This window comes from Varanus komodoensis, unplaced genomic scaffold, assembly GCF_004798865.1.
Source record: "Varanus komodoensis strain SLA01 unplaced genomic scaffold, ASM479886v1 scaffold7_3, whole genome shotgun sequence".
NCBI classification, from domain to species: Eukaryota; Metazoa; Chordata; class Lepidosauria; order Squamata; family Varanidae; genus Varanus; species Varanus komodoensis.
In genome coordinates, this window is record NW_025336480.1 from 23,598,804 (window position 1) to 23,624,004 (window position 25,201).

Consider the following 25,201-nt stretch of genomic DNA (forward strand, 5'->3'; position numbering starts at 1 on the left):
CTGAACAGACTGGTACAACTCATAAATGAATTTGTCCCCCAAAGCGGTATATGTGAACACAGACATTAATAGAACTGCACATCCTCTTTGATCCTCTTGTCTTCCTTACCACATATATCAGTTTTCAATTCTCTGTGTTTCTCCAAAGCTGCTTTCATGTGAAACTTGGCTTGAAGCCAGTTTGAAACTACCGTACTGCTTATCAGTCAAACAATATATTCATTATTTCCTCATCTCAGGCAATGCATGTCCTGTAATGATTGACTCCTGCTTCTTACATGAAATGCATATATATATAGTGCTTCAAAACATTTGAAGTGAAGAAAGCAGTAATAGTTTCTGTGTATTTATTAAAATGAATTAAGCATTGTTTTATATTTTTAAATTAATTTTTCAATCTAAAATACAACTAAAAAAAAAGAACTGAGATAAAAACATATTAAGCATACAATTAAAACTAATCTTAAAGATATTGTGCCCCCCCCCATATCAACATATGATACATGTTACAAATAGAAAAACTCATTCAAACATTCTTTCAGGACATTTCCCCTTTCTAAAACTACAAAGATTCTTCTGACAGTTCAAATTCTTTCCTTTAAAAACAAAAAAAATGCGTTAAGCACTGTATTGTATTGCGACACTTACAACAACCCTGTCAAGTAGGTTGCTAACACAATACATGTTGCCCAATTGGCTGTTTTAGGCCACAAACTAATAGTACTGCTACTAAATGTGTTCCTGTACTTTGTCCTTGATAAGTGAACAGTTGCCATTCACTCCAAATGGTGTGCCTCATTGCTTTGGAGTAGTGTGTGTGTGTGTGTGTGTGTGTGTGTAGCATAATCTTCCCACCAATCTTGATACCTGCATCAACCAAGATGAACTCAGGAGTTCTTGTCTGCTCTCCAGACACACTTTGTATGACAATGGCAAACATCATAATTATTGTGAAAATATTCACAAGCTATATAATAAAACAAGATGCATGAAACCGAAACTGAGAACCTTTGCAGCATCTCCATGTGGCTACAGTTCAGATAGTGTTCCTCTATTGTACAGCTCTACCAGAAGAACAGGTAGGAGTAATTAAGTAAATAAGGTTCAACAAATAGTGTAGAAAACTCGTCCACTGTCCCAAAGCCAAGATAATTTTTGGAGCCATGCCAAGGCTTTATTGCCTTCAGCTTATTTGGAAAAGCACCAGAGATAATTGCCTTGACATTGCTTTCCCTAAGTATATTCTTTAGAGAAGAGCTGCTTCTGCTGTGAGAACTCAAATCGTTTGCTTTACTGAAGCAGCTTTGCTTTCCTCTGTCTCCCAGGAAGTACATGTCCTCACAGCCTCTGAAACAGAGGAAGAAAGGAATTGCATAAAATCCATGGCAAAAGGTATTGTCTTTCATTCTCAGCTTAGGAAGAGCAATTGACATGTCACCACCCAAGCAACTTTGGAGGCTCACATAGCATCGCTGGTTCTATTCAGGTCATAGAATCATAGAATAATAGAGTTGAAAGGGGTCAGAAGGCCATCGGGTCCAACCCAATATGTCCACAATTAAAAGGAGTGCATCATTATATTCTGCAACTATATTTCATCATATTCAATAATCTGTATATCTTTTTTGACTTTGACACAAGTTGTTTGTTTTCTTCCCATTCTTGAATCTGAAGTGAGGTTCAGTTGCTGGACCAGGCCCCTGGTGTTAAAGCATTTTCTATATTTAGTCCCAAGGTTTCTTAGTACAAAAGCAATTTAATTTCTAGTTTGCCTTACAATTTTGATCCATTGCCAGTCACATGTGCTGTAAGAGACTTATTCCTTATCTTGCCCTTGGGAAGTGCCGTTGAATTACTGACCTACTCTTGAGGTGATTTTTTGCCAGAAGGGAGGGCTTAACAGTCTATGGTTCAGGATTGAAATATCCAGCATTCCTTAAGCTGAGGTCCCAATAGAATTAACTCACTCCTGCCTTCCATCTAAGAAAAATTCAATATCCATTCTGGGTTCAGGATTCTTTTTTTGTACTGTATTTTGAAAAGAGCTTCCCAATATGAAGAAATTATAAAACAGAAGAAAAATGGTAGGCATATAAATAGTATTCTAACATAGCATTAAACTGTAGCAAAAGATCAGATAAAAGCAAAGATTTTAAGTATTTACTCTTGAAAACACTCTTAATTTAATTATACATTATTATTCTGTCAGTTATTTTAATCATTAATAATGAAGAAAATAGCAATACTTTCTGTGTAATTACTACATATCTATTAGAATGAATTAAGCATCTCTTTAAAAATGCTTGTTTCTTCCATAGTCATTCAGTTAATGCATATATTGCCCTTCATTATATTTGGCAAATTGTCAACTATGCTATGTTGGCAAATCAATAATTACATAGCTTTACAAATATTGCTGTCAACACCACACATTCATCCAACTTAGTAATACAAATTAAGTTCACTACATCAAAACTACATTAGCAGGCATTGACATGCCAAGCAATATCTCTTCATGTGAAATTTCATCCCATACAGATTTGTATTGTGCAAGGTTGTAACAAAAAAAGAGGTCATTTCATAATGCACTGAGTCTGAAGCATTTGTCCATTGGTTAGAAGCAGCTGGGTGCTTTCCATACATGGCACATCTCCCCTCATTCAGAGAAGACATTCAGGCCCAGGAGAAGCTCCCACTGCAAGAACATCAATCTCCTCTCCCCTTGCAATTCCTCAGGCCCCATTTGCATGCTACTCAGGAATGCCTCCCGCTCTCCTGTGTCGTTTTTCAGGAGGCAGAAAGGGACTAGCAAGGCTTCCCTCCTCAGTCCTAGCATCTAACTGAGCGGAGCCCAAAGCTGGTCCAACCCCATTAGATTACAACACACACATTATAAAAACAACTGAGGGGTTTTCCACAACAAATACCAATACAGATGGATTTCTCTCTCTCTCTCTCCCCCCCCCCCACACACACCCTTTCTATGAGCTCAATTTCAGCACTATGAAGCTAAGAGCAACAAAATCATCTTTAATCATTTCCAAATGATACTTTGGGGAGTCTCCAGGGATGAGGTAGTTACTGAGAAATACATTTTCCAGTAGTCACCAGAAATCCTTGATATATGGATATCCATGGATTTTTAAAGAGTATGACAGGATATAATGAAAGCTGCAGTTTTAGATATGTTGAATTCCTGAACTGAATGGCTAGCAAATTCCCTATACTTTTATTCAAGCAATGTCACAAATAAAATTAATTTAAAAGCAAACAGTACAGGTATTTTTTTCTGGGATGTGCATAAGCAAGAACCTATACATTACACCTGAATACAAAATACAGATGTGAGTCTAGCTGGTTTCTACGTGATGTGCAGTCTATTACTATATGAACTTCACATAACACTCCAACAATGCTGTCTTTTGTTTTGGCACAGAAGAACTAAGTTCAGCTGCTGCCAAGGGATCCATCAGATAATGGTATTTTAGCTTCTAAGAAGATTCTACACAATGCAGAGCATGGAAAAGGCTAAAGGTTTAGAGTAAAATGAGAAAATTATAATAACAGTACAAAGGACATGAATGAAGCACAGATATCTAAGTGGTGCACTGTATTATCTTATCGGCACTTAACCTCACTGTCACATACCATAAAATGTTTTTCATAGGGACAATTTTGTTCAAAGATATAAATTTATGTTTATTTACCAAATCTACCTAGTGGCCATATGTAAATAGCTCTTTCTGTACTACAAAAATCACTACCCATTGACCTACAATTTTCCTAACACTTAGGAAGTCCAGAAAAGTCTGTAGCAACTCAGGTTTCATGGCTGCAATGACAACAGTGAGCTGGTTTCAAATAATCAGGCCTTACAGAGGTGGCTGGCTACACTCTGGGTTTGATGTTTGGTTTGAAGCTAGAGAGTAGTGAACCTGGGAGCAGGTGAATAAGCAACAGTTCCATCCCGAGGGACAGAGCACTTCCTGGTTAGACAGACAGATAGATAGATCATGCAAGTTATCCATTTGAGCTACTTGTAAAGTCCGTAATGGTGGAGAAACAACTGAAGTTGTCCACCCCCAGAAAATTATAAACCCCCCAAAGTTTTCTGAAGTCTTTGGAAGACTCCTAAAAATCTCTTGGATTGTCCTGTAGAAACCCTGATCTCTACCTGGAAGCGGGGAGATGAGTCACTTTTTAATACTTCTAGTACTTTGCTGCTTGGTATACTGAAGTTAATGAAATACCTAGTTGGCATTTAGAGTACAGAAAACAGAAGCACAGACTTAATCCCAGCACGGGTAAGAGGCCATTTTTTACCACCCTGTAGTAAGTATCCATACAAAGCTGAGGTGCTGAATTGCCTTTTCCACAGGAATCCACTGCAACTGGTGAAATGGCTCTCCTTCACACTAAGTTGAAAACCATAGTTAGGGTAGAGGATGAAGGTCATTAGATCAGCATCTAGTCGTGATGTTACAATTCTCCGTTCAAATGGAGAATTTAGGCAATCTACCTAAATTGTGATAGTTAGCCGTTTGTTCTCTGAACCTTTGACCATAATGGATATTAAAAGCAATCAGAACTAGACTGAATACTTATATCAGAGGTATTAAATGCCTCCTTGACGGAAGATGTGACCTTGGCTGCTCTTAAAGCACCAGTAGTGTGGTTAACCCTGCTCCAGACTTTCTGGGCTGGTCATTCTGAGAAGTCAGTGATCAATGACTAAGGTAATTACTACTGACTTGTCAGGTGCTTCAGGATTCCATCATCCCCCATGTCTTTCAACTTTATGAAGTTGCTGGAAGAAGACATCTAGAAGTTTAGACTGACACAACTCTCCTCTTTTCTACCTGCAAATCCCAGCAAGGCTGTAGAACAGGCACTTCAATATCATTTTGGAATTGATGAGGAAGTACAACCTAAAAATCAATCAAGATGAATTGGAGGTTTTGGGAGTTGTATGGTCTCCTGATATGTATAAAGGCTGCAATCTTGTATGACAACTGTGACCTACTATAAACAGCAGAACCCGGCTTTAACTATCCATGCTCTGGTTATCTCCGAACTGGACTACCACAGTAAGTTTAACATGGAGCTGCCTCTGAAGTTGACTTCAGAACTTTAATGGATGCAAAGTGCAGCTGCCTGGAATCCATCGGGGGTCAGAACCTCTGAACATCTAACACTACTTTTGTGCTAATGACACTGGCTACTGTGGTTATACCAGGTCTAGTCTAAAATGGATTGGAAACAACCTGTATCTGCTTCGTTTTGAGGGAATTTGGTGAGCTGCCGACATCCAGCTCCCAGAGGTGGCCCCTCTCTCTTCCAATTGCCACCAGAAGAGCTTCTGATGGTATTGAAGAAGCTAATTAAGCCTAAACTTACAAACTGCATTATGAAAGCATATGAAATATGAAAACAATTAAATAAATATGAAATAAAAGTGAACAATTTGTGCAACTTTTCCCTCAGATTTGATATGCCCCAGCTACTACTCTGGAGCATCTTTTCTAGGCTGTGGCCCATGTCAGAGGAAACAGCAGCTGCAATAGTCCAAATGTTATTTCCTCACATGGGCTGATGTCTCACGAAGTGTTGTCTCCTCGTGGCACACACAAGAAGCACTGGGGATGCAAGACATTTACATGCCTCTTCAGAGGCTCCATCACTGTGAGTCTTTGGGCCACAGCAAAAGAGAAGGGCCCAGAGAAGGATCTCAAAAGAGAAGGATCCAGGCCTGGAAATTACTGTCAGGGCAGAGTTCTTGACTTCAGCTCCTGGCACAGTTTTGGCTTTTAGTGGCAGACAAAGTAGTTTACAAGTCTCTGCAAAGCACCATGTAAATAAAAGTATTTTTCCTCATGCACCTAACCATCTTATGCTGACAAGTTCTGCCTACCAGTCTTTTGCATACATTGATTTGGGAAGGCTTTGACATGAATCAGTAAGCGAGAAATTAAGACTTCCCAGAATGCAAAGAAAGCATGCAGACTAGGCTCTGTGCATTGCTTACATCAGATGCATTTTAAAAGTTCTATTCTGTAAAGAAAAGTTCTGCTCTGTAAAGGAAGAGATATACTTGGTCCTAGTGGTGTCTGGGTCTTAGTGTACCATATTCCAACATGTGCAGGGTGGGGGGGGTAGCAGAAACGTGCACAGAAACATGCTTTCCACTGTCAGTAGTGATGAAGAAGCATGCATGTGCACAAGGGAAACTGCGCAGGTGCTGGTTGTGGAGAGATGGCCTGGTTCCCTTTCAGCACATTAAAATTTCTAGCCGAAACCAAAAGGGGAAGTCCTCCCAAAGCTGAATGTGTAAAGCAGCCCCCGATCTTTACATTCCTCTTGTTTCCATTTCTGCCCACTTCATGCATTGTTTTGAATGCAAATATAAACTATATATTCATTACAAAGAAGGGCAATACTAGCTTATCTGTGCACTTTGGTGAAGGAATTGTACAAATCATATAGTATCTGTACGCAGCGTATTGGCTTCCCATTTCTAAATGAATAAATAGGGTTAAAAAAGCAAATCCTGATAAGTAATCTACACTACTTTTCCAGATATCTAGAAGCAAACACACACAGTCAGTTCAGTGTTTACTGACAAGAGATGCCTAATACATGTATTTTTATCAAAAAGTTTGGCATTTGTGTCACATCTTACTGCTTACGTTACATTGCTTAGACTATTTATTCTGGGTCACGGGGTCCCTCATTTCACAAGAAACACAGCATTTATTTTTGACAAGATAATCATTATTTAGTAAAATGGTAAGTATTCACTTCCAGGCAGTTCTAGCAGAAATAACAGGAGTCTCAGAAAAGTGTCAGTAGCAGCAGTGAAATGATGATGAAGTAGGCTTGCCATAAATTCACTACATTTCATATCCCCATGGAATGGATATTTATTTTAATCACAGAGGTTCAATAATTTTAATATTGTGCTGCACTATCATTCTCTATTTAAAATGACTCTGAAATAAACTGAAAAACTCTTTCATTCAAGTGGCAGGTTTCAATCATAAAAAGGGTGATTCATAATTCACCAAAGTAATGAACAAAGAGAATGAACACTTATTATTTATGCGGCATGGTCCCCAGACATATAGACTAGTGAGAAGCCTGAACATAGAATAACGTCAGTTATTACACACACTACCCAGTGAAAAGGTTGACAGTGAATGAACTTCCCCAATTGACGAAAGACATAGCATTGGGCTGCTAAATTCCTAATGATGGCTATATTTACATGTTGAATCATTTGTGACCCTGGTCATGTATGCGTGTGCAAGGGGGTTGACAATTCTTTCTATCATTTATTTACCTGTTAAAATGGAGACAAAAGAAGAGTTTTGGAGGATTGAAAAGTACCCCTCAGCATAACCTCTTTGTTGTTGCTTTTTCATGACTCTAGTCCACAACCATGATGCATCTCCCCAGTGTTAAATGTTCAATGTTATCTTCTCCCTCACTCCACAGTTCCAGCCTATGAGAGACCGCATTGTAAGATATATCGCATCACATGCAGTATTGGGAAGCACTGCCAGAAGACTATGCCCACCTTTATTATTCTTTGAAATGGAAAAGCTATGCACAACTGAAGGTAAAGTTCCAGGTCACTTAACTTCTGAACTCAAACTCAGTAAACTTAGCTGTACCCAGAGTCAACACACTCTAGACATTATCTCTTCCCACAGACTGAATGCCCAGGCCAAAGAAAAGGTGTCTGTTTTCCTGAACCTGTGAGCTAAGCTTGTCTTCTTATCTGATCTGAAAACAATGTGGCACAAGAAAACACCCATAGAGGGCTTGGCCAGGGATTTGCCAAGGGTCCATACTCCAGCCCATTGACAAGACCTACCTGGAGCCCTTTTTCCACCATCTCAACCTGCTTGTCCACTTGCCTCTTGCTCCAACCCAAGTAGCTGTGGTGAGAAGGAGGAACAGTAGATGCTGCTGCCTCCTCTACCTGTTGAGCAAACAAGTGGTAGCAACGTAGTAGGACAATGCAGCAAGAAGGTAGGCTCACCGAGGAAGGGCCTTTTGAGAGACTCTTGCCCAATAGCCCTCAAACACCTGAAGCCAGTAGTGCACCAACACTACCGGAAATAAAGGCTGTCCTCCTTAGGAATGTGCTAAAGGCTGAATATCAGGAAATCATCCACAGGAGAATGGATCGTTGCTGGTACTTTCAGAATCAGTCTCTGAAGATTCGACAGAAGAGGAACAGCATCCCAGAAGCATTCCAACAAACTGCAATGAGGGGATTGTTGCAGCCTTTGAATGACTGGTCAATTCAGCACTCATTTGTTGCCTTACTCGCTGTACATTCCCTCCATCAAAACTGTGTGCACATGTCAGAGCAGGATTTTTCAGTACGCCAGCTTGACACCCCATAACTATTCTCAAGCAGTGGAGGGAGATGAAATGTACTCTCTCTTTTGAAGACTGAGAAATGCACATGCATTCAGTTTCAGATGTAACAAGACGGAGATCTTTATGTCAAACTTTTGTTTAAAATAAACATCTAACGAAAAGTTCTGGTTTGCCCCTCACACAGAGCAAGAACATATCTTGGCTTCCTTCAGTGGCAGCAGAGATCAGACTTTATTGTTCAACATGTCACAACTTTTTGTTCATGCAGGGAACTGTGTTTTGTTTGAGATTCATCATCACATGGCATCTTGTATATCAGTGAGTCCTAACTTCACAACTGTGCTAGAGCCATCTTAAGTCACACTCCAACATAGATTAAACAGAATAAAGATGATAAAGCTTTCTAGCTAAGCCAAACCTTATTAAGATAGCCACTTGTGAATTGCCAGGAAACAGGATACGCATCAGAAAAAAGAGGTCGCTTATTTGCCTAACATTTGCATATCCCAATTTAGATGTATAGATGCAAGTATAGAAACTATAATTGAAATAGAAATCCAGTACATCACATCATACTGTGCAAGACTGTGATTGGGTAACTGTGAGTCTTTCTCAGTCTGTGTCTCTTGCTCAGTGGCACCCAGTTGACACTTCCTTCTGATGTTCTTTAAACCAGGCTTGGACTAGACATTTCAGACAGACAACAATCCTCTGGCAGCCCTTCACGTGAAGGATATTCCTTTGTAAAAGAGGAAACCAGGCCACCCTAGTGCCCCACAACAGGTAGGATCAGAATTGAGAGTAAGTGATTGAGAAAGAGAACTAATTACTAGGATTACTATGAGACAGAAGGACCACACCAAACCTTTTGGAGCAACTTTCCTTTTTCTCTCCTTTCTATTCTCACCACATAGTCCTATCCATGGAACTATATTGCTGTGTTTATCACAGGCAATTTATCTGCACTGAAATATTGACACTGCACAAATGTAGAACATAAACTACGGTTTAGTGTTATATCTGAACTGGTAGTTTTGGTAATCATCATAAATTTATGAAACCATAAACACAGACAGTAATCAAGCAAACAAATGAACAGGTGGGGGGATCACGAGCATGCTTACCGGCCAAGTCCCCATCCCTATTTCCACAAATGCCTAGATGCACACATGTAGGTCCTGATCCATAGCCTGAGTTTTAGCTTTCCCACTTTACCTAATATATCTTATGGAACATTTTTGTTTTACTATTTTGCCATATCATAACGTATTACAACTTCTGATACAATTTATATTTGCGTGCTTTTAAAACAGAGCTTGGTTGTAGCAGTTCTAGCACTAATAAAATGTATGGTGGGGGAACCTATCTGATTGTAGTTAACAATCCAACAGTATTTGGAATGCTGATTAGAAAAGGTAGCTTTTATGGGAACCTGCATTCCTACAACCCCATTATTCAAGAAATAAATACTAGAACAATCCATGAAAATCACTGTTTACTCAAATAGGATCTTAAAGCTAATGATTACAGAAAATGCAATGCCTGCCTCTTCACCAAGGAAACTCATGTTTCAAGTCAAGATGTGAAAAGAGTTAGCATTTAAAAAAAAAATAAAATGTTGTTCTTATTCTATTTCTGCAAACTAGACTGACTCTCTCTCTCTCTCTCTCTGTGAGAGAGAGAGAGAAAGAGAGAGAGAGAGCAAGAGTGCTATGTCTTAGCACCAAGAGCAGATTAATTGTGCCTCTTGTTTTTACTGAGAACTATGCTGTTCTTAATGGCCAGGGTAGCTGAGTTTCTCCACCATGCATGCTGGTCTCACAGAGTGAGGATTTACCACCATTTGAAGTCAGTGAAGATGGCTCAACAAAGGTGGCTTGTTGCCATGATTAACAAGCCCCCCAGAACCAATGGCTGTTTTAGGGTTCTGGGCTGGCCTCTTAACCACAGCAACAAGCCACCCTTGCTAGCAATTCAGGATGCTGCTTAATGGCCATTGTGCCAGCTACAATATAAATGGCAATCCTGCGCACACGTTCTGATGAGATACCCAGATGTGCACGAGAAATGGCCTGCTTTGGTGGACTGATAGCTCAGACTCTGAGGATGATGTGGAATTGGGAGAACCAGATGAGCCTCAGAGCTCACACTCTGATAACGGAATTGTTGTCGCCAGTCCGAGCTTGCTCTGGATGAAAGTAGCTCAAGGACACCCACCAGGCCCAGTCTCCCTCCCACCTGTGGGAATGGAGCAGATGAAGGACGGGGGTGGGGAGATGTGGAACCGAGTAGCCTCTCAGATGGAGAACACCAGCCTCCTGAAGATGTGGACCCATGGGCCCAGTGGCACAGCCACTGGCTGGACCAATTAGGGGCTCAGAGTGCAGAACGCAGGTGCGGCAGGTTCCACATTGCCCAGTCTTCCAGAGACAGGCCCCAAAGGGTTCATAAGCAAAGCTTTAGGTGAAGGGGGGCAGAGAGGGGTCAACACATCTTGTTTATGCTCAGAGGTGTGTGAATGCTTATAGTTTTCTGTGTAGGAGAAAGACTCTTAGAAAAAGTGCTGGACAGACTGTCTTGCTTGGGAGGGGATGCCTAGTACACGACACTGACACTTTGCAAGAATTCTTGTGTTAATGTCACAGTTTTGCCAAGATGAAGATTTAGAAGCATTGTACTGGCATTCCTAAAGTATCCAAGTAAGCAAGGCTGCTGTCAGGTTGCTGTGGGGCTTCACCTTTAGTCAGAACAAGAACTAATATTCACAGGATCAGTCCCAGGCCCTGCTGGAGAGCTTAGCCTCTTGGTGAGTGCCAGCTGGAAGCCCTGGAGGAAGAGCTGTATAAGAGCAAGCTCTTCCTTCCGTCACTGGCTTCAGCAGTACAGCTTTTCCTGCTTGTTCTAGTGCCTGCATCGTGTGTGACCTGTATCCTGTCTCATCTCAGTAACACGGGTCTTCTTGCTAGCTGTGGTGTGGTTCAGCTCCTTGGCTGACCTTTACTGCATTTAGTTCCTGTTGCATCTTGCTGTGCTATGTTGCCCCAGCAATGCAGAATGGCCTGCTAGCTGTGGTTCAGCTCCTGCCCCTTGCCTGACTCTTGCCATTTATCTTGCCTTGCCATGTATCCTGCCTCAAGGGACCTACACTTCTGTTTGTCTTCCTGTTCTTGACTGCTGGTTTGCTCAGGATCATGCCCTTGTTCTACCATGATACGTACTTCAGGTTCCTGCTCTGTGACTACAACCTGGACTTGCCACTAAACCTTGCTTTTGGACTTTGGACTCAGCTCAGGTCTCACCTCAAGTACTGTTGCACTGGTCCTGGTTCTTCCAACTTTTCTCTGGCCACCCATCGCCTGGCCCTGAACTCTGGCAGCTGCTAGTCCCCCTATACAGCAGTCATTGTAAAAGCCCTGTGTTCAAATACTAAACACGCAATTCTGTGTGCAGGGGTGAGTCCCACTGAAATCAGTTGTGCATAGGATTGCAGTGTCAAGTTTCAAAATGTCTCTGTACATCAATAGCTAAGTTGGGATCCATGTTGCATCCACTGCAGGTCTTCAAAAGTTCAAACTATGAAAAGCATCAACAGTGGAAGTTTTCTAAAAGATTTTTAAAAGGCTTTAAAAATCTGTAGGAACTCCCACTTGTACTGGAATTGTTTTACAATCTCAGTCAGAGACCATAATTTAAGATAAAATGCAGCTACCTTTCCATTTATAGAACAGTGGCTATATATTCTTAAAAATTGTATCTCTCTTCAAAGGAAAGGAAAAAAGGAAGATCCCTTCTGTTCTTTAGCTGCATTTGTAGTACACATCTACAGTCTATCATTGACTTGAAAATCAGGCTTTTCAACTACTGATAAATAAACAGAGTTGTTATATGCAGCCTCCTTTCTTGTTTTATTTGTAAAATGTGTGAATGCTTTCTGCTACACACACACCCTGGATAAACATGGTTTAATACAGCCTTCAGCTAACACAAGTTTTAAATCAATGTTTGCGCTGACACCCGTTCTCAGTCTGAAGCACCATACATATGGAAACAGAGGTATCACTCATTATGACCAGAACTGGCCATTTTTTCCTATACTACAATTCTGAAAGGTACAGGTGTCTAGATTCTATCCCCAGCAACTCATAATGACTTGGTTCGCCAGGCCCACAGCCCTCCAAATATCTATTATCCTCCCACTGTTCTATTGCCAGGCAGCCGCACATTCCTAGGGTGTATGCAGTGCTCCTTTGGGGCAGATCCAGTTTGCCTCTGACCTCTTCTTTTTTCTGTTCCATGCTTCCACCGTCTACTGTTGCTTTGACCCCTTGCTTTGCAACCTATTTAGCATTTGGTTATGTTTCACTTTTGGTTGGCTATCAGGACTGGGCTGTGAGCAGGAAACCCAAGAATCAGAAACCACTAGTCAGGAATGAAAAGCAATCAGAATCGGAGGGCAGGGAACGAATGAGAATTCAGACTGAAGAGCAAGACATATCCAGCCTCAGGTAGACCTTGTTGCTCAAGCAAAGTTACTTATAGATGCAACCTTTTCCTTTATGAAGCACAGATCTCTATGCTCAGGTTCACAGTCTCGGTAAGACCCAAAACACCTGTTAAGGGAAAACAGTTGCATCACATCTACATAGCTCAGGATCCTGTCCCCAGCTAGGGGAACTGAAGAGGCCATTTCTCCAGATTGGAATTGTTTGCTTACAACTATCTGAAGGGCATTGGTCCTTCATAATTTTTGCACATGTGTAATGCTGCATCCTAAAATAACCTTTTTCAGTTTTTAGTTGCTTTGTTGTTATTTGTCACTTTTAAATTCTCTATTACTGAGTCAAGCTAAATGTACTGTTCAGCATGGTAAGAATTTCTTTACCTTTGTGTAAACATGCACAGCACAAATTGGATTCAAGAAAGTAGGTCCCCCCTGCTTCCAGCTCTCCCATAAGGTGATGGGGTAGTGGTGCAATTTCATGAAAAAAAAGGCAATGAGATGCACATATTTAAACTGAGGTAAAAGAAGAAAAACTAGCACGAATAGCTCCATACCATATGTGCCAGATATAACACTCCATTTGACCCATTGTAGTTTCTTTGGGACTTTTAAGATCAGAAGCCATTTTCCTGGAGAACAGCAATTCCTTTATGTAATAAAACAAAAGATAAGGTAATGCTTTCCTTCATAGAAACCCACACAATTCCTTTTCCAATATGCAAATCTTTCAGGGAAATGTGTTTTTTCCCCTCTCAGCCCAAACTGAAAGAATGAGCCAGCCTGAAACCTGTCATAAAGATGGCACAAAATACTTACAGTACCTGCTTACAACCTCGTCGCCACTGGGCAATAACGTTTCATAAACAGCCTATATTTGAATTGATATTGCCCAAAGTAAGACAGTCTGGGGGGAAAAAAGCTGAAGGCTGTTTTTTTCAGAGAAATACATTTTAAACACACCATAAAGCTGCACATAAAATGACCAGAAATACTTTCATACTGAAAATGAGGTAGCTTGTGCAGGTGAAAGCAGGGAATATTTATGCCTGAAGACAGGGACTTGGTTAACCAATTGCCTATCGAAGTATTCAGTGGACTTAACAGCATGGATGAGTAAATGACTGCTCTTTATTAAAGGAGGATTTGATAATGATAATATTAGATGTTCCTTCTTTGAAAAAAACATGCAGTGCTCCAGGGAAAGGCCTTCGATCAGCAGTAGAGCACTTGCTTCACAAGCTGAATGTTCCAGGTTTGATTCCCCTCACCCCAAAATATCAAGGTGAAATTAAGCATCCTTCTCAGCTGACAAGTCAAATCTAGACTGAAATGCCAAATTTAAAATGCTCAGGTTGGCTCAACATTCTCTGGAGTTTTGTATGGACCAGTCAGTGGTACAATCCAGTCTGAAGGAATGAAAAATTATTGGAAATATTATGTCAGAATATAGATGCCAAGATCCTCTGGTCTTCATCAGGTTCCTACAGGACAGATGAAGGGACTAGGCCAACCCATCTGGAAATAATCTCCTACTCCCATCAATGAATGAACCTACATAAACACAACCAAGGATCTTTAACTTCACGCAGGACTTGGGAGGAAAAGTGGGACATCCATATGACACGAGACAAGTCAGGGTTGGAGATGGCATGGTGGTCAAGTGGCTACCTGGGCTTGGGTAGATTATAGCCTGATGTCAGTGTCATCCCCATGTGCCCAGAAGGTAGAAAAGAAGGCAGAAATCAGTTCCAAACAGATCCCTGCTTGCACTGGTCTTGCACTGGTCCAGCTCCCTCTCATCATAGCATGGCTATGAAGGCCATCCTCTTTTTTCTGCTGAGACATACTGCCTGGACTACAGATTCCCACAGCAGGTGTTTCATCTGAGGCCAACATCTGAATTAAAAGAGAGGAAGGCTTCAAACACGATCTTTTACAAAAACAATAACAGGGACTGTTTTGCCTAACCGAACTTGTGAGGCTCATGTGTCAATGTCAGGTGGGATGATGATTTAATTTGCCGCATTTATGTTTTTGATAACTGCTGCCAATCTTTGATTCCCAGCAAAATAGATTGGTTTAAATTTCACGGATTAAAACTTACATGTCATCAAGCACTTCATTTCCTTAGGCATACTCTTCCTGTATGCACGACTTACAAATGAACCAACTGAAAGCACACTAGATTCCAGAATGTCTCCTAAATTTTCAAGTTTTATAACTGATAGAACCAGAAGATGCAACTTGAATTCATTTGCTTTTTTCCTCCTAATTTTGGCAACAACTCCAGCATTCTCTGCATTTGTCTTGTTCCCATCGTCTTAACTCAGGTGAGATTATATAGAAATTTAATATGACTAATGCTGTCCTAGACTGGCCATGTTGTTTCAATTGCCTTACACAGCTCTTCTCTGTGTTCATGCCTAATTAGCTCAAAATTAAATCTCTCTGTAATTTAATTTGTGGGAAGCAGAAACAAAAGCATTAGGAAAGGAGTGCTTTCTGATAAATAACTGCTTACAAAAGCAAATGCACCCTCTAAGCCTGAACGTGTAATTAAATGGCTAATTAGCAAGTCTTTTAAAATGTACTTTAAAAATTGCAAAATACAGATGCCTATGGCAGTAACGTTCATGGAGAGGCTCACTGGGAGGAAATGGGTCTATTTTTCAATGAAATAAATAATACCCTGGCCTGGATAATGGACGGCTGCCACTGCACACACATTGATTCTGTTCAGATTACTTTCACGCTTGTTAATCCACTGTGCTGCATCAAGTCTTCCTACATTCTGATGCATACAAAGCAGCTTCACAAAGGTACGTAACAGTTTGGGTGAAAGTCACCATCACAAGCACTTCACTTCTGGTAGCGCTGACCAAAAGGGAAAGGGCTGAAGTCGAGCATTACTTCAAAAAAAAAAAAAAAAAAAATGGGTTTTTCAGTTGTATCCAGTGCTGCAGCATTGCAGAAATGTTGCACTTCCATAAATTCCAGCACAACACCAGTACTGTTTGGTAGCAGGGAAGGTTTCTCCAGTAAATCTGTCACTTCAGGAAGTGCTAGCGGTGCTGTGCTGGAGATAATTTAGACTAGCTCAATGTCATTTACGTTAGTAGAAGCTTAGCATATGCCACTCATTTTCAGCCTAATTAATTCACAGGGTTGTTGTTGTGAGCAGGGTGTGGACCTGAAGTCAGAGTTATGGAGTCGGAGCTGGAAGCAATTCTTGGAAAACTGGAGTCAGAGTTGGAGTTGGTAAAATTACCAACTGTGACTCCTAATAAGTTTAAATTGTAATATAAATAATATGTTAAAATTTTCTGTTTCACAGATAATTTAAGCAACTTATTTTTCAGCTTATATTTTCAGGATATATTTTAATTTCCTATATTAGTGAAAGTGAAGCCCCATAAAAAAATCACAGTGGCAAAAAAGTGTCAATAAAGTCAGCTGTTTTTGAACATTTTACAATAACAACAGATGGGGAATATTGTTTGTGTCGGTGTGTTGTAGAAGATGACGAATGTGAAAAAGCATGTGCTGCAAAGATTAGTAGCTTTTGTGGTTCTGAAAAAAATGTACGTACAGGAGCATAAGATTTAAAAAGGAACTTGCAGCATTTTTATTCTAAAGTGTTAGAAGCTGTGAATGAGAAAGACAGCAGTAAATACACGCCTTCTACTTCAGGACTAAAGAAAAGATCAGAACTCTACTGGATGCCAAACACAACTACCAAGATTCTTTACATCTGACAAGATTGAATACTTTCAATCAATATAAGAAAGAAAAATAATGAAATAATTAGTATATTCCTATAGTGATATATAAATAAAGGTTGGAGTTGAAGGTACCATAAATTGAGGAGTCAAAGTCAGAGTCAAAGGTTTTATGTACCAATTCCAAAGCCCTGGCTGTGAGGATAAATCAAGTGCAGGAAGACAGTGTGAGCCACTTGGCTTCCACACAAGGGGAGAAGTAGTATATATAAAAAGGAAAGGACAACAACAACTGGCCAGTATCACAAAACATTAATACGTACAGGGTGCGATGCTGGTTTGATGAGATCTTTGGCATACTCAGTGAACAGACCCCACATAAGTATTAAGTTCCCTGGTTTAGCCCACCTATAATTTACTTTAATTTGCTGTGTAATCTTCTTAGTAAAGAGAAAATCTCGTGCCAAACCACTGAACAATAGAAAGAAGAAGAGAATTACCATTTTTAATCAACCCTAGGTGTTTTGGTTTTGTTTGGTTAGCAGACCATAATTAAAATTTCAGTTTTTAAATCTCTCCGCAACCATGGCAATTGCCATATATCCCACAATGCAGTAAGGATTCAATAACCAACAGTGTAATTCCACAGTGCAATTGGTACGATCCAGTTTAGTCTCCAAGCACTAAGATCTTATAGTCAGAATTATTATTGCTATTTATATTCCTATACTGCCCAATAGCCAAAACTCTCTAGGCAGTTCACAGAAATTAAAAACATAAAACAAAACATGCTAAAATATAACATAAAATATCAAAAGCTTAAAACAGAAAAAAGCAAATGTCAGCATAATAATGAACTGCAGTATAAAGAGCTAAACACATAACAACAAATGTAGGGTACAATCCTATGCATGTTTCCGCATTAAAAAGCTCTAGAACTTCCAGTGCTGGCAACTATATGAGATCTGCCTATGCACACATAAAATTGTGTCTTTAAAAACTACAGCTGAATGATTGAAAAATCTTGGAAAAGTAAACAGTCTTCCCCAAGGGCCGAAAAGTTCAACACACAGATGGCAGGCAAGACTTTCTGGGAAGGGCATTTCAGGACTGGGGTGCCAGCACTGAAAAGGTCCTCTCCTCAATAACCTCTCCTCATTTTGTGGGGGGTCCTGGAACTTAAGATGATCTTAAGATCCTGGCAGGCATGTATGGAAGGAGAGAATGATTTAGCTTGAAGAAACAACGATGATGGTGCTCAAAGCATTTTGCAAAGCCCATTAGGAATAGAGGAACAATTTTTAAAAAATAATCAGAAAGCAACAAAGACCATCTCTTCCAGCTGAGTGTTAACTTGAAGTTATGCCTCTAGCCATGGACTGAGATCCAGCAGCACTGAAGCAGAGACTGAAATGTCTCTGTAGTGACATTTTTCCTCTCATTGAGAAGAGTGGAAAACCTGTGTAGAGATAGGTATTTAAATAATACAAAACTGATGGAGAAAATCCAGTAAGGGATAACAGAATAAATTTACAAGTAGTATTAGTAGTACTATTATAAATACAAAACACATACCTTTCCAATAACCATAGAACAAAAAACAGGTGAAATACAATTGAACATGAATAAAGATGCAACAGTCTAGAAGGCAGTGAGAATGTTCAAAAATTATGGGGTTTACTGGATTGCCAGTCACTTAACCGTAGAGCCCTTCTGCTGAACCAGACTGAATACAACTATTTAGCAATGCTTATACAAGGACTGTAAGTGCTGCTGATTCTGAAGGCCACCTGAGCTGAATCATTTCTTTGCAGTTGAAAAAATTACCTTCAGTTATTGAAAGAAATAGCATCAAACCAGCCTAAAAGACACATCATACCAAATTTATGTAGTAATAGTTGTATAATACCTGTAATTAACATGATGTGGGTGGGTGTTTTACTAGAGAGTGGCAACTGAAAACCTCTCCAGTGCACCCATTTTGATGTACAGTGTATTAAAAAATGCAAGCCGGTCAGTTCTTTAAAAAAAACTGAGAGAAATGTATTCTAAAAATTACTCTGTTTATTCCTAAATACTAGAACAGTGTAATCCAAGATCTTTAATGCATGAGTGAATGTGATGTGAATTCAAATAATGCTGCACAACATTGTTTGTTTGTTTAATTTTATTTCTATACTGCTCTACAGCTGAAGCACCATATCATTAGAAATGTTTGTGTCAGGAAATACACTGCGTCCCAGTGTAACATTTATAATCTCATCAACAGGCTGGCCCTCAACTTCAGAAATGAAATCTTTCATGCCCTTAATAGACAATCCTTGGGTAAAGGGGAGTAAAGACTGAAGAAAAATGTCCAACTGTTCCGAAATGGAACCTGCATGTGATGCTATGCACACGTATATTGCACACATGGCAATGCATATACTGATGTAGTTGTTGTACTAAACACAATCTGAGAATTCTTTTTTCCTTTAGTGGTTGATTCCTTCCTCAAGTGTCTTCTTAGATACGGACAATGTTTTCTCTTGTACTATAACGAAAAATATGGATACATGCAAAGTGGGAACGCAACAGTACAGCAGTGACACTCCTGTTGTACAGAGGCCGAAGCGGTCTAGAGCAGGATCCGGGATCTGCCTTCCACAGGAAGTAGCATTCCACAAGAGGAAGGCCCCTCCCCTAGATAGGGTGATCTTGTCCTGCCCAGCACAATTCGAGGCACCAGTGTTGCCAAAACCACCAAGCAGTGTCAAGGCCAACCAGTCTCATCAGCCTGTCCAAGCTGGTTAGAACAGGTGAGGTGAGCTTCTCAGTCACTTTCACCACTAAGCAACTGAGCCACACTCAGAGAGGACTGTTGAGTCAGCCACTGCTAGAGGCTGAGGAAGCTGGCAGATCTAATCCTGTAGTAACCCCTGCCCTTTCGGAGAAGCTGTTTGTGTCTTAATGAGCCACTGCCCCATGCTGGCTTCAGTGATGGTGTGATGAAGGCTATAACAGGGCTAAAATGTCCTATGCACATATATAATGAGCCACTTGTGCCACATTTTCTGGGCTGGAGTAACAGGGAATGAGGGAATTCTTCTCTTTCATGTCTTCTGGTGGGGTGGAGCATGGCGGAGGGACTCCTCCTCTACCACCACCACAGCTCACCCCATCCAGCAGAGTCTCCTGTGAAGGATTTTCAGGAAGCTGGAAAAGTGGGTGAGGAAATCCACTTTTGCCAGCACTCTTGATCCAGCTTCAGTCTGGATCCAGCCGTAGTCCCTCTGGTGAGAAGAATGACCTGTCCAGTTTGGAGGTTGCAAAGAACAACCACCAAATAAATATTGGTGCAAACTTGTTCTGCAGTTTCACTGAGAGCTATTACGTTGGTGAAAAAGAACAGGACAATGGTCTTTTATTTTTAAAGTGTTCTTGGAAGGAAATAAAACAACTGAAACATTCTACCCCAAAGTTGGTAGAATCGAGCCATGAAAAAGCTATAGCAGCTGTACTTCCAACCTCTCTAAACATGAAGGGAAGGAATCTAGAGGTGGGGGTGAGGTGTCCTGAGGTGCTGGCTAATATTAAGCCATTGTTGCTACGCTTTTGGCAGCTTGGCATATACTGCTGCTGTTAAAAAGGAAAGAAATAAAGAAAGAGAAACCCTTTGAACTAATCTGTCTGAAACATGTCACATGCTGGCAATTCCCCAAAAGTTACACTTCTGAAGAAAAGTTGTAAGTACCTATGCCCCCTTTTCTTTTCTCTCTTATTTTCTTTGGGCGAACAAATTTGATAGAAAACTCATAACATGTCTATTCTGAAGTAAATCCCATTGCGTTCAATGGCACTTATTCTCACAGATGTGTGTACAGGATAACAGTTCTAGGATACTTTTGCCTTCTAGTATACTTTTGGTCAATTTTCTTGGACAAGGAAATTGTTAAGCAGTATTGACATAAAGATGAAGATGGATAAAAAAATAACAAAACCATGGATGACTCTGTTTATTGTGGATCATCAATCCCTTCTTCAATTTTAAGCCAAATTCTTCTTTGTTTGCCTTAACATCCCATATCCTGTATCACCATCAGATTGCTGCAATTGATTGATTTAGCTGAATCTCAGAATCATAAATTAATTAGACTCACAAATACCATTAATGTCAAGAGTCTGACCGAGGGAGAATATTATTATGCTGCAAACCTGTTTTGGTCAGCCATCTTTTTTATTCCAATCAGAGATAGCTGAGATATATTGTGAGGGGGCTCATCTGAAATTCCTGTTATGTCCTCATTTACCATGGAAAACACTAGCTCAGATCCTAAGAAATGTGTATGAGGTTTTCTCACCCTCTCCTCTCCACTACAGAACTCAGTACCACCACAGTCAATCTTTAGACTTGGGGGGACCCTTGGGAAAGGTCCAAGATATTGTGTGGGCAGCCGTAAATGTAGGGGGCAGCTGACAGAAATGATAGCTGCCTGACCATTTATTTTAGGGATCTTTGGATCCAAGACAATGATTTGGATGTTTATGTTTTTCCTCTCTGACATACTGTCTTCCTTTCGAATTATTATCCAATGTTGGGTCCCTTCATATTTCAGGGGTTTGTTTCTGAACTGAGATGAAATAATACACAGCATCCTGTGACTAAAGAACCCAAACACATTTTAATTTCCAATTAGCAAGATAGTGTTTTTCAGTAAATAATCAGCTACATTAGATGGTTTTCCACAAATCCTTGATCTCTTTTCCTTTGATGCCCCTCAAAGGTCAATTCTTTTGATGCCCCTGAGATACTGCCCTATTCTCAAAGAGCTTAGCTACTCCATCCCATTGCACCAAAATCTACAGGTTATCACTATAACTACATTTTTCAGTGAAAAGGACAAAGCAGAATCATGTGACTTCATTCAAAATTCTTTAAAGAAACTCCTTCATTCAGATTATCAAAGGAAAGGGGACTTCTTTAAATGACACATAAACCAGGAACCCCTAATGCCATCTTGGTTAAAATTCTTGCTTGTGAGATTGTTTAGCCAATAGACTATGTCCAAATCCATTTTGGTAATACTATTACTTGGCTCCATTGGATGCTTTCATTTAGCAGATTCAATCCTTTTTTGCTGACTGAAGAGACAAAGCCCAGTTAAAGTATGCCAATATTATCATTCACAGTACATTTCCCTCACAAGTGTAATGCATTATTGCTCATAGTCTTTGGACAAGTCTACATAGGTCATGACAGATTCTAAGCAAAGTCAAGGTCTTCGCCTTTCATGAAGCTTTTCGGAATTCATCAATGAGTATAATTTCATCAGGAAACTGATTAAAAGTTAAGCAGAGAAAGGTTGGGAGGCAAATCCCACCCATGCTAAGCTTGCTTTCAATTTAAAAGACTTTGCATTCACTAAGTAACTTTTAAATGGTTCACAGACATACATCAGTGGTGCTATCTGCAGTTATCCAATTTCATACTAGAGTTTTCAAACAATAAATGGGTGGCGAATTCTTAATTCCAGAAATTGTGTGAGTAACAGGGCCTTGTCATGCAGATCTGCCCAAATCATTTATGCAGTTATAAAAGCATGTACTCCCTGCATGTATGTACACACACAGAGGAAATATATGTAAATTCCCTTACAGAATATTAATATGATTTGAAAAAACTGTATGTTCAAAACTTTGACAGGTGTGAAAGTAACGGAAGACTGGCAGCTTTCTGCAATCTGGATGTCCTGGGACTGTCTAATAGGAGACCTATGTAAGGAAGACAATGGTGCAGCTAGGGCTGGGCCTGAGGGCTGATGTGCCCTAAGGGCCACCTCCACAGTCTCTCAGAGACATCCAGCTCATCACACGGCTTGCTTGCCTGCCTGCCTTCTTCCAATTGTAAACAAACAAACAAACAAACAAAGTTATAGTTATAGTCAAGGGAGCAGCCAGCTAGGCAAGTCCACAGTTACAGATGCTTACGACCGTTTTTACCTTAAAAATATTTCTACAACAAAATCGTGCTTAGCAAATCCACAAGCAAATATACATAGCATCAGGCAACAAAAGCAAATAACATTTTATTCCTGTTGTCACAATGGTGCCATGAACTGAGTTTAAAATGCAAAACTACACATGAGTAAAGTTTTTGTTTCTGATCAGCGCTGGCAAACAATGAGGCTCTCTCCCGTGCTGGTTCCAGGTTTTTAAGGGGCTTAGCAAGACACGTGTGTGGGCCTCCTTCCTCCATGAATGAGCCTTCTGACTGCTGTTGCCCCCAGCTGCTCCTGCACCTCACCCTAATTTTTGTTGTTGCTACCACTTGCTCCCTTGACAGGAAGAGCAAGCACTGGCACCTCCTGCCCCACCTCCTCACCATCATGGCAACCTGGGCTAGAGTGGGGGGGAACTGGACAAACAGGCCACAATGGTAAGAGGAGGATCAACTCCAGCAGAGATCCTGCCAGACTGGAGGTCCTTGGATACTAAACTGGTTCTCTCCAAAATGTGGCAGTCATGTAATTTCATGTCAACAATATCTTGATCCATTTTCTCATGCTCAGTTGACCCTATGGGGAAAGACAGCCTCCAAAATTGATTCAAAAAGGAAATGGTTTTGCGGTTGACTTGTTCAGATAAATTGATTTTTAGCTTGGATCAAGGAATGGGTGCTGATGAATTGTTGTCACTTTTGGCTATGCATGCAAAATAGGATTGTTAGCATTGCTGTTCCACATGCTTAGGCTAAATGCCAATACTTGCCACTGTAACATTTGCTAAAAACTAGGTTTGGCCCAGCCACTTTCACAGCTTCAGCATCTCCTTCGCTATTGGATGCACTTGCTGAGACTGATCATTTATATTGATTCACGGTCCATACTTATAAATACTTATCAGTGAATAATTACGTTACGCAGGGTCTTAAGTAGGAACAGAACAGGGAACTGGAATATCCCATTCTGATTAATTGATGGATTGCCACTTTACAGTTTGCATTTCAAGCATCTATGGATCTCAGAGTACATCTTATTCAGTAAGAACTCTTGTTCCATGTCTACTGGAGGCTACAGCATATCCTTAATGCTGTCTAAGGTTGTCTAAGTCCTGGGCTGGCCCAGTACGTCACCAGACACCTGAAATTACCCCATCAGTAGCAGCCAGCAAATACAGACAAACAAGTACACCTTTTACTCATAGAAAACAGACACTTAGCAGACACAGTAATAAAAAGATAGCTAAGGTTGGTAAGAGCAATCAAGCAGCCATCTAGCAATTGGCATAAGGCTGAGAGACAATGGGAATATTCCCTTTTCCCATAGAAGGAAACACAAGGAAAGCTATAAGAACAAGCAACTTGGAAACTGGAAGGGGGCAAGCTCTGAACACAGACCTGGCACCCACCCTGGATCATGGACTACTTGTACCCACCCCTCCTGCCTATCCCTTGAACTGCAGTTGGGAGTCTACTACACAGGACAACTGACAGACAGGCAACAGCCTTGAGCCCATTCTTTTCCTGTTAGCTTCTTTCTATCTATAAGGCTTTTAAACAGAAGGCTCTTTATCCCCTTAGAAATACAGAGTAAGATTGGGAAGCAGTAGGAATTTTTACTGCCTAAGCAACATCAGGTTAAGGGTTTCCATCTGTATAATATTTCCTTTGCTTTTTGAGTCTGTTGTGTGTGTGTCCGTGAATGCCAGGCTAGGCGCGTTCTGTCTAGCAGTGCATGTTATAGATCAAAGAGCAAAACAAAAGATCCTAACCACTCGAAGTACCTAGAGGACAAGCACCACCTTTTGAGGTATATTGTTCCCCAAGATTACCTGAGTGCAACAACGCATACCCACATTTCATATGCTCATAGTGAAACTGATATATTCAAATCTATGTAGCTACATTTCTACATTTTCTTTGTTATGCTTTTGTTTTGTTGAAATTTTACATTTAAAACGTTACCGGTGGGGCGGGGGGAGAGAAATAGCCCTGATTCTCTGTAACATATTGAGAAGGTAGATGCAGTTCTAAAACATGGGATGGCATGGGATGGTGGGGGTGCATTGAAATGTCTGTTGTGTTCTTCACAATGGAATAGTATTAGATAATAGTATCTAAAGGTACCTCCCATATAAGATTGTTAAGTTTAGGGTCTAAAATACATAGCTGAAACACTGTGGAAGAATCTCCTCCAGCACCAGGGGCAAAGGGACCCATCATGCTTCATCTTCCCTCTAATATTATCCATGAACTCAAACAGGCTTTTCTAAATTATTGTACTAGCATTTCCTAAGTGACCATATGCACGAAATCATATTCCACTCTTATTTATAAAAGTTTCTCATTGGAAGACTAAGTTATCATCTGCTCTACAACAGAAAGTCTCCTATGTATTTAATGGAATGGGGTTACAACCTGAGGTCAGAAGACTGGAATAGTATTTTGTGTAAGTGAATAATTGGCCCAAGGGTGGGTAAAACTAAAAATCAATGAGCCAACCTGCAGGGATCCTGTTATTTGTCCAGTTGTGATAATGATACATTAGGACCACTAGAAAGGACAGGAAGTTTTACCATGAAGCCATCATGTTTCATCCCAACAAAATGTTTT

General features: G+C 40.3%; 1 protein-coding gene across 1 annotated transcript in view; it reads right to left on the minus strand.

Annotated features, from left to right (window-relative positions):
• Nucleotides 1-484: 484 nt before the first annotated feature.
• The window catches only part of MACROD2 (mono-ADP ribosylhydrolase 2), a 920,410-nt gene continuing 895,693 nt past the window's right edge, over nucleotides 485-25,201 (minus strand). The window contains exon 9 of the mRNA XM_044454670.1: nucleotides 485-1,347. Coding sequence (XP_044310605.1) covers nucleotides 1,339-1,347 — 9 coding nt within the window. The 3' untranslated portion in view covers nucleotides 485-1,338. The remainder of the gene's footprint in view (nucleotides 1,348-25,201) is intronic.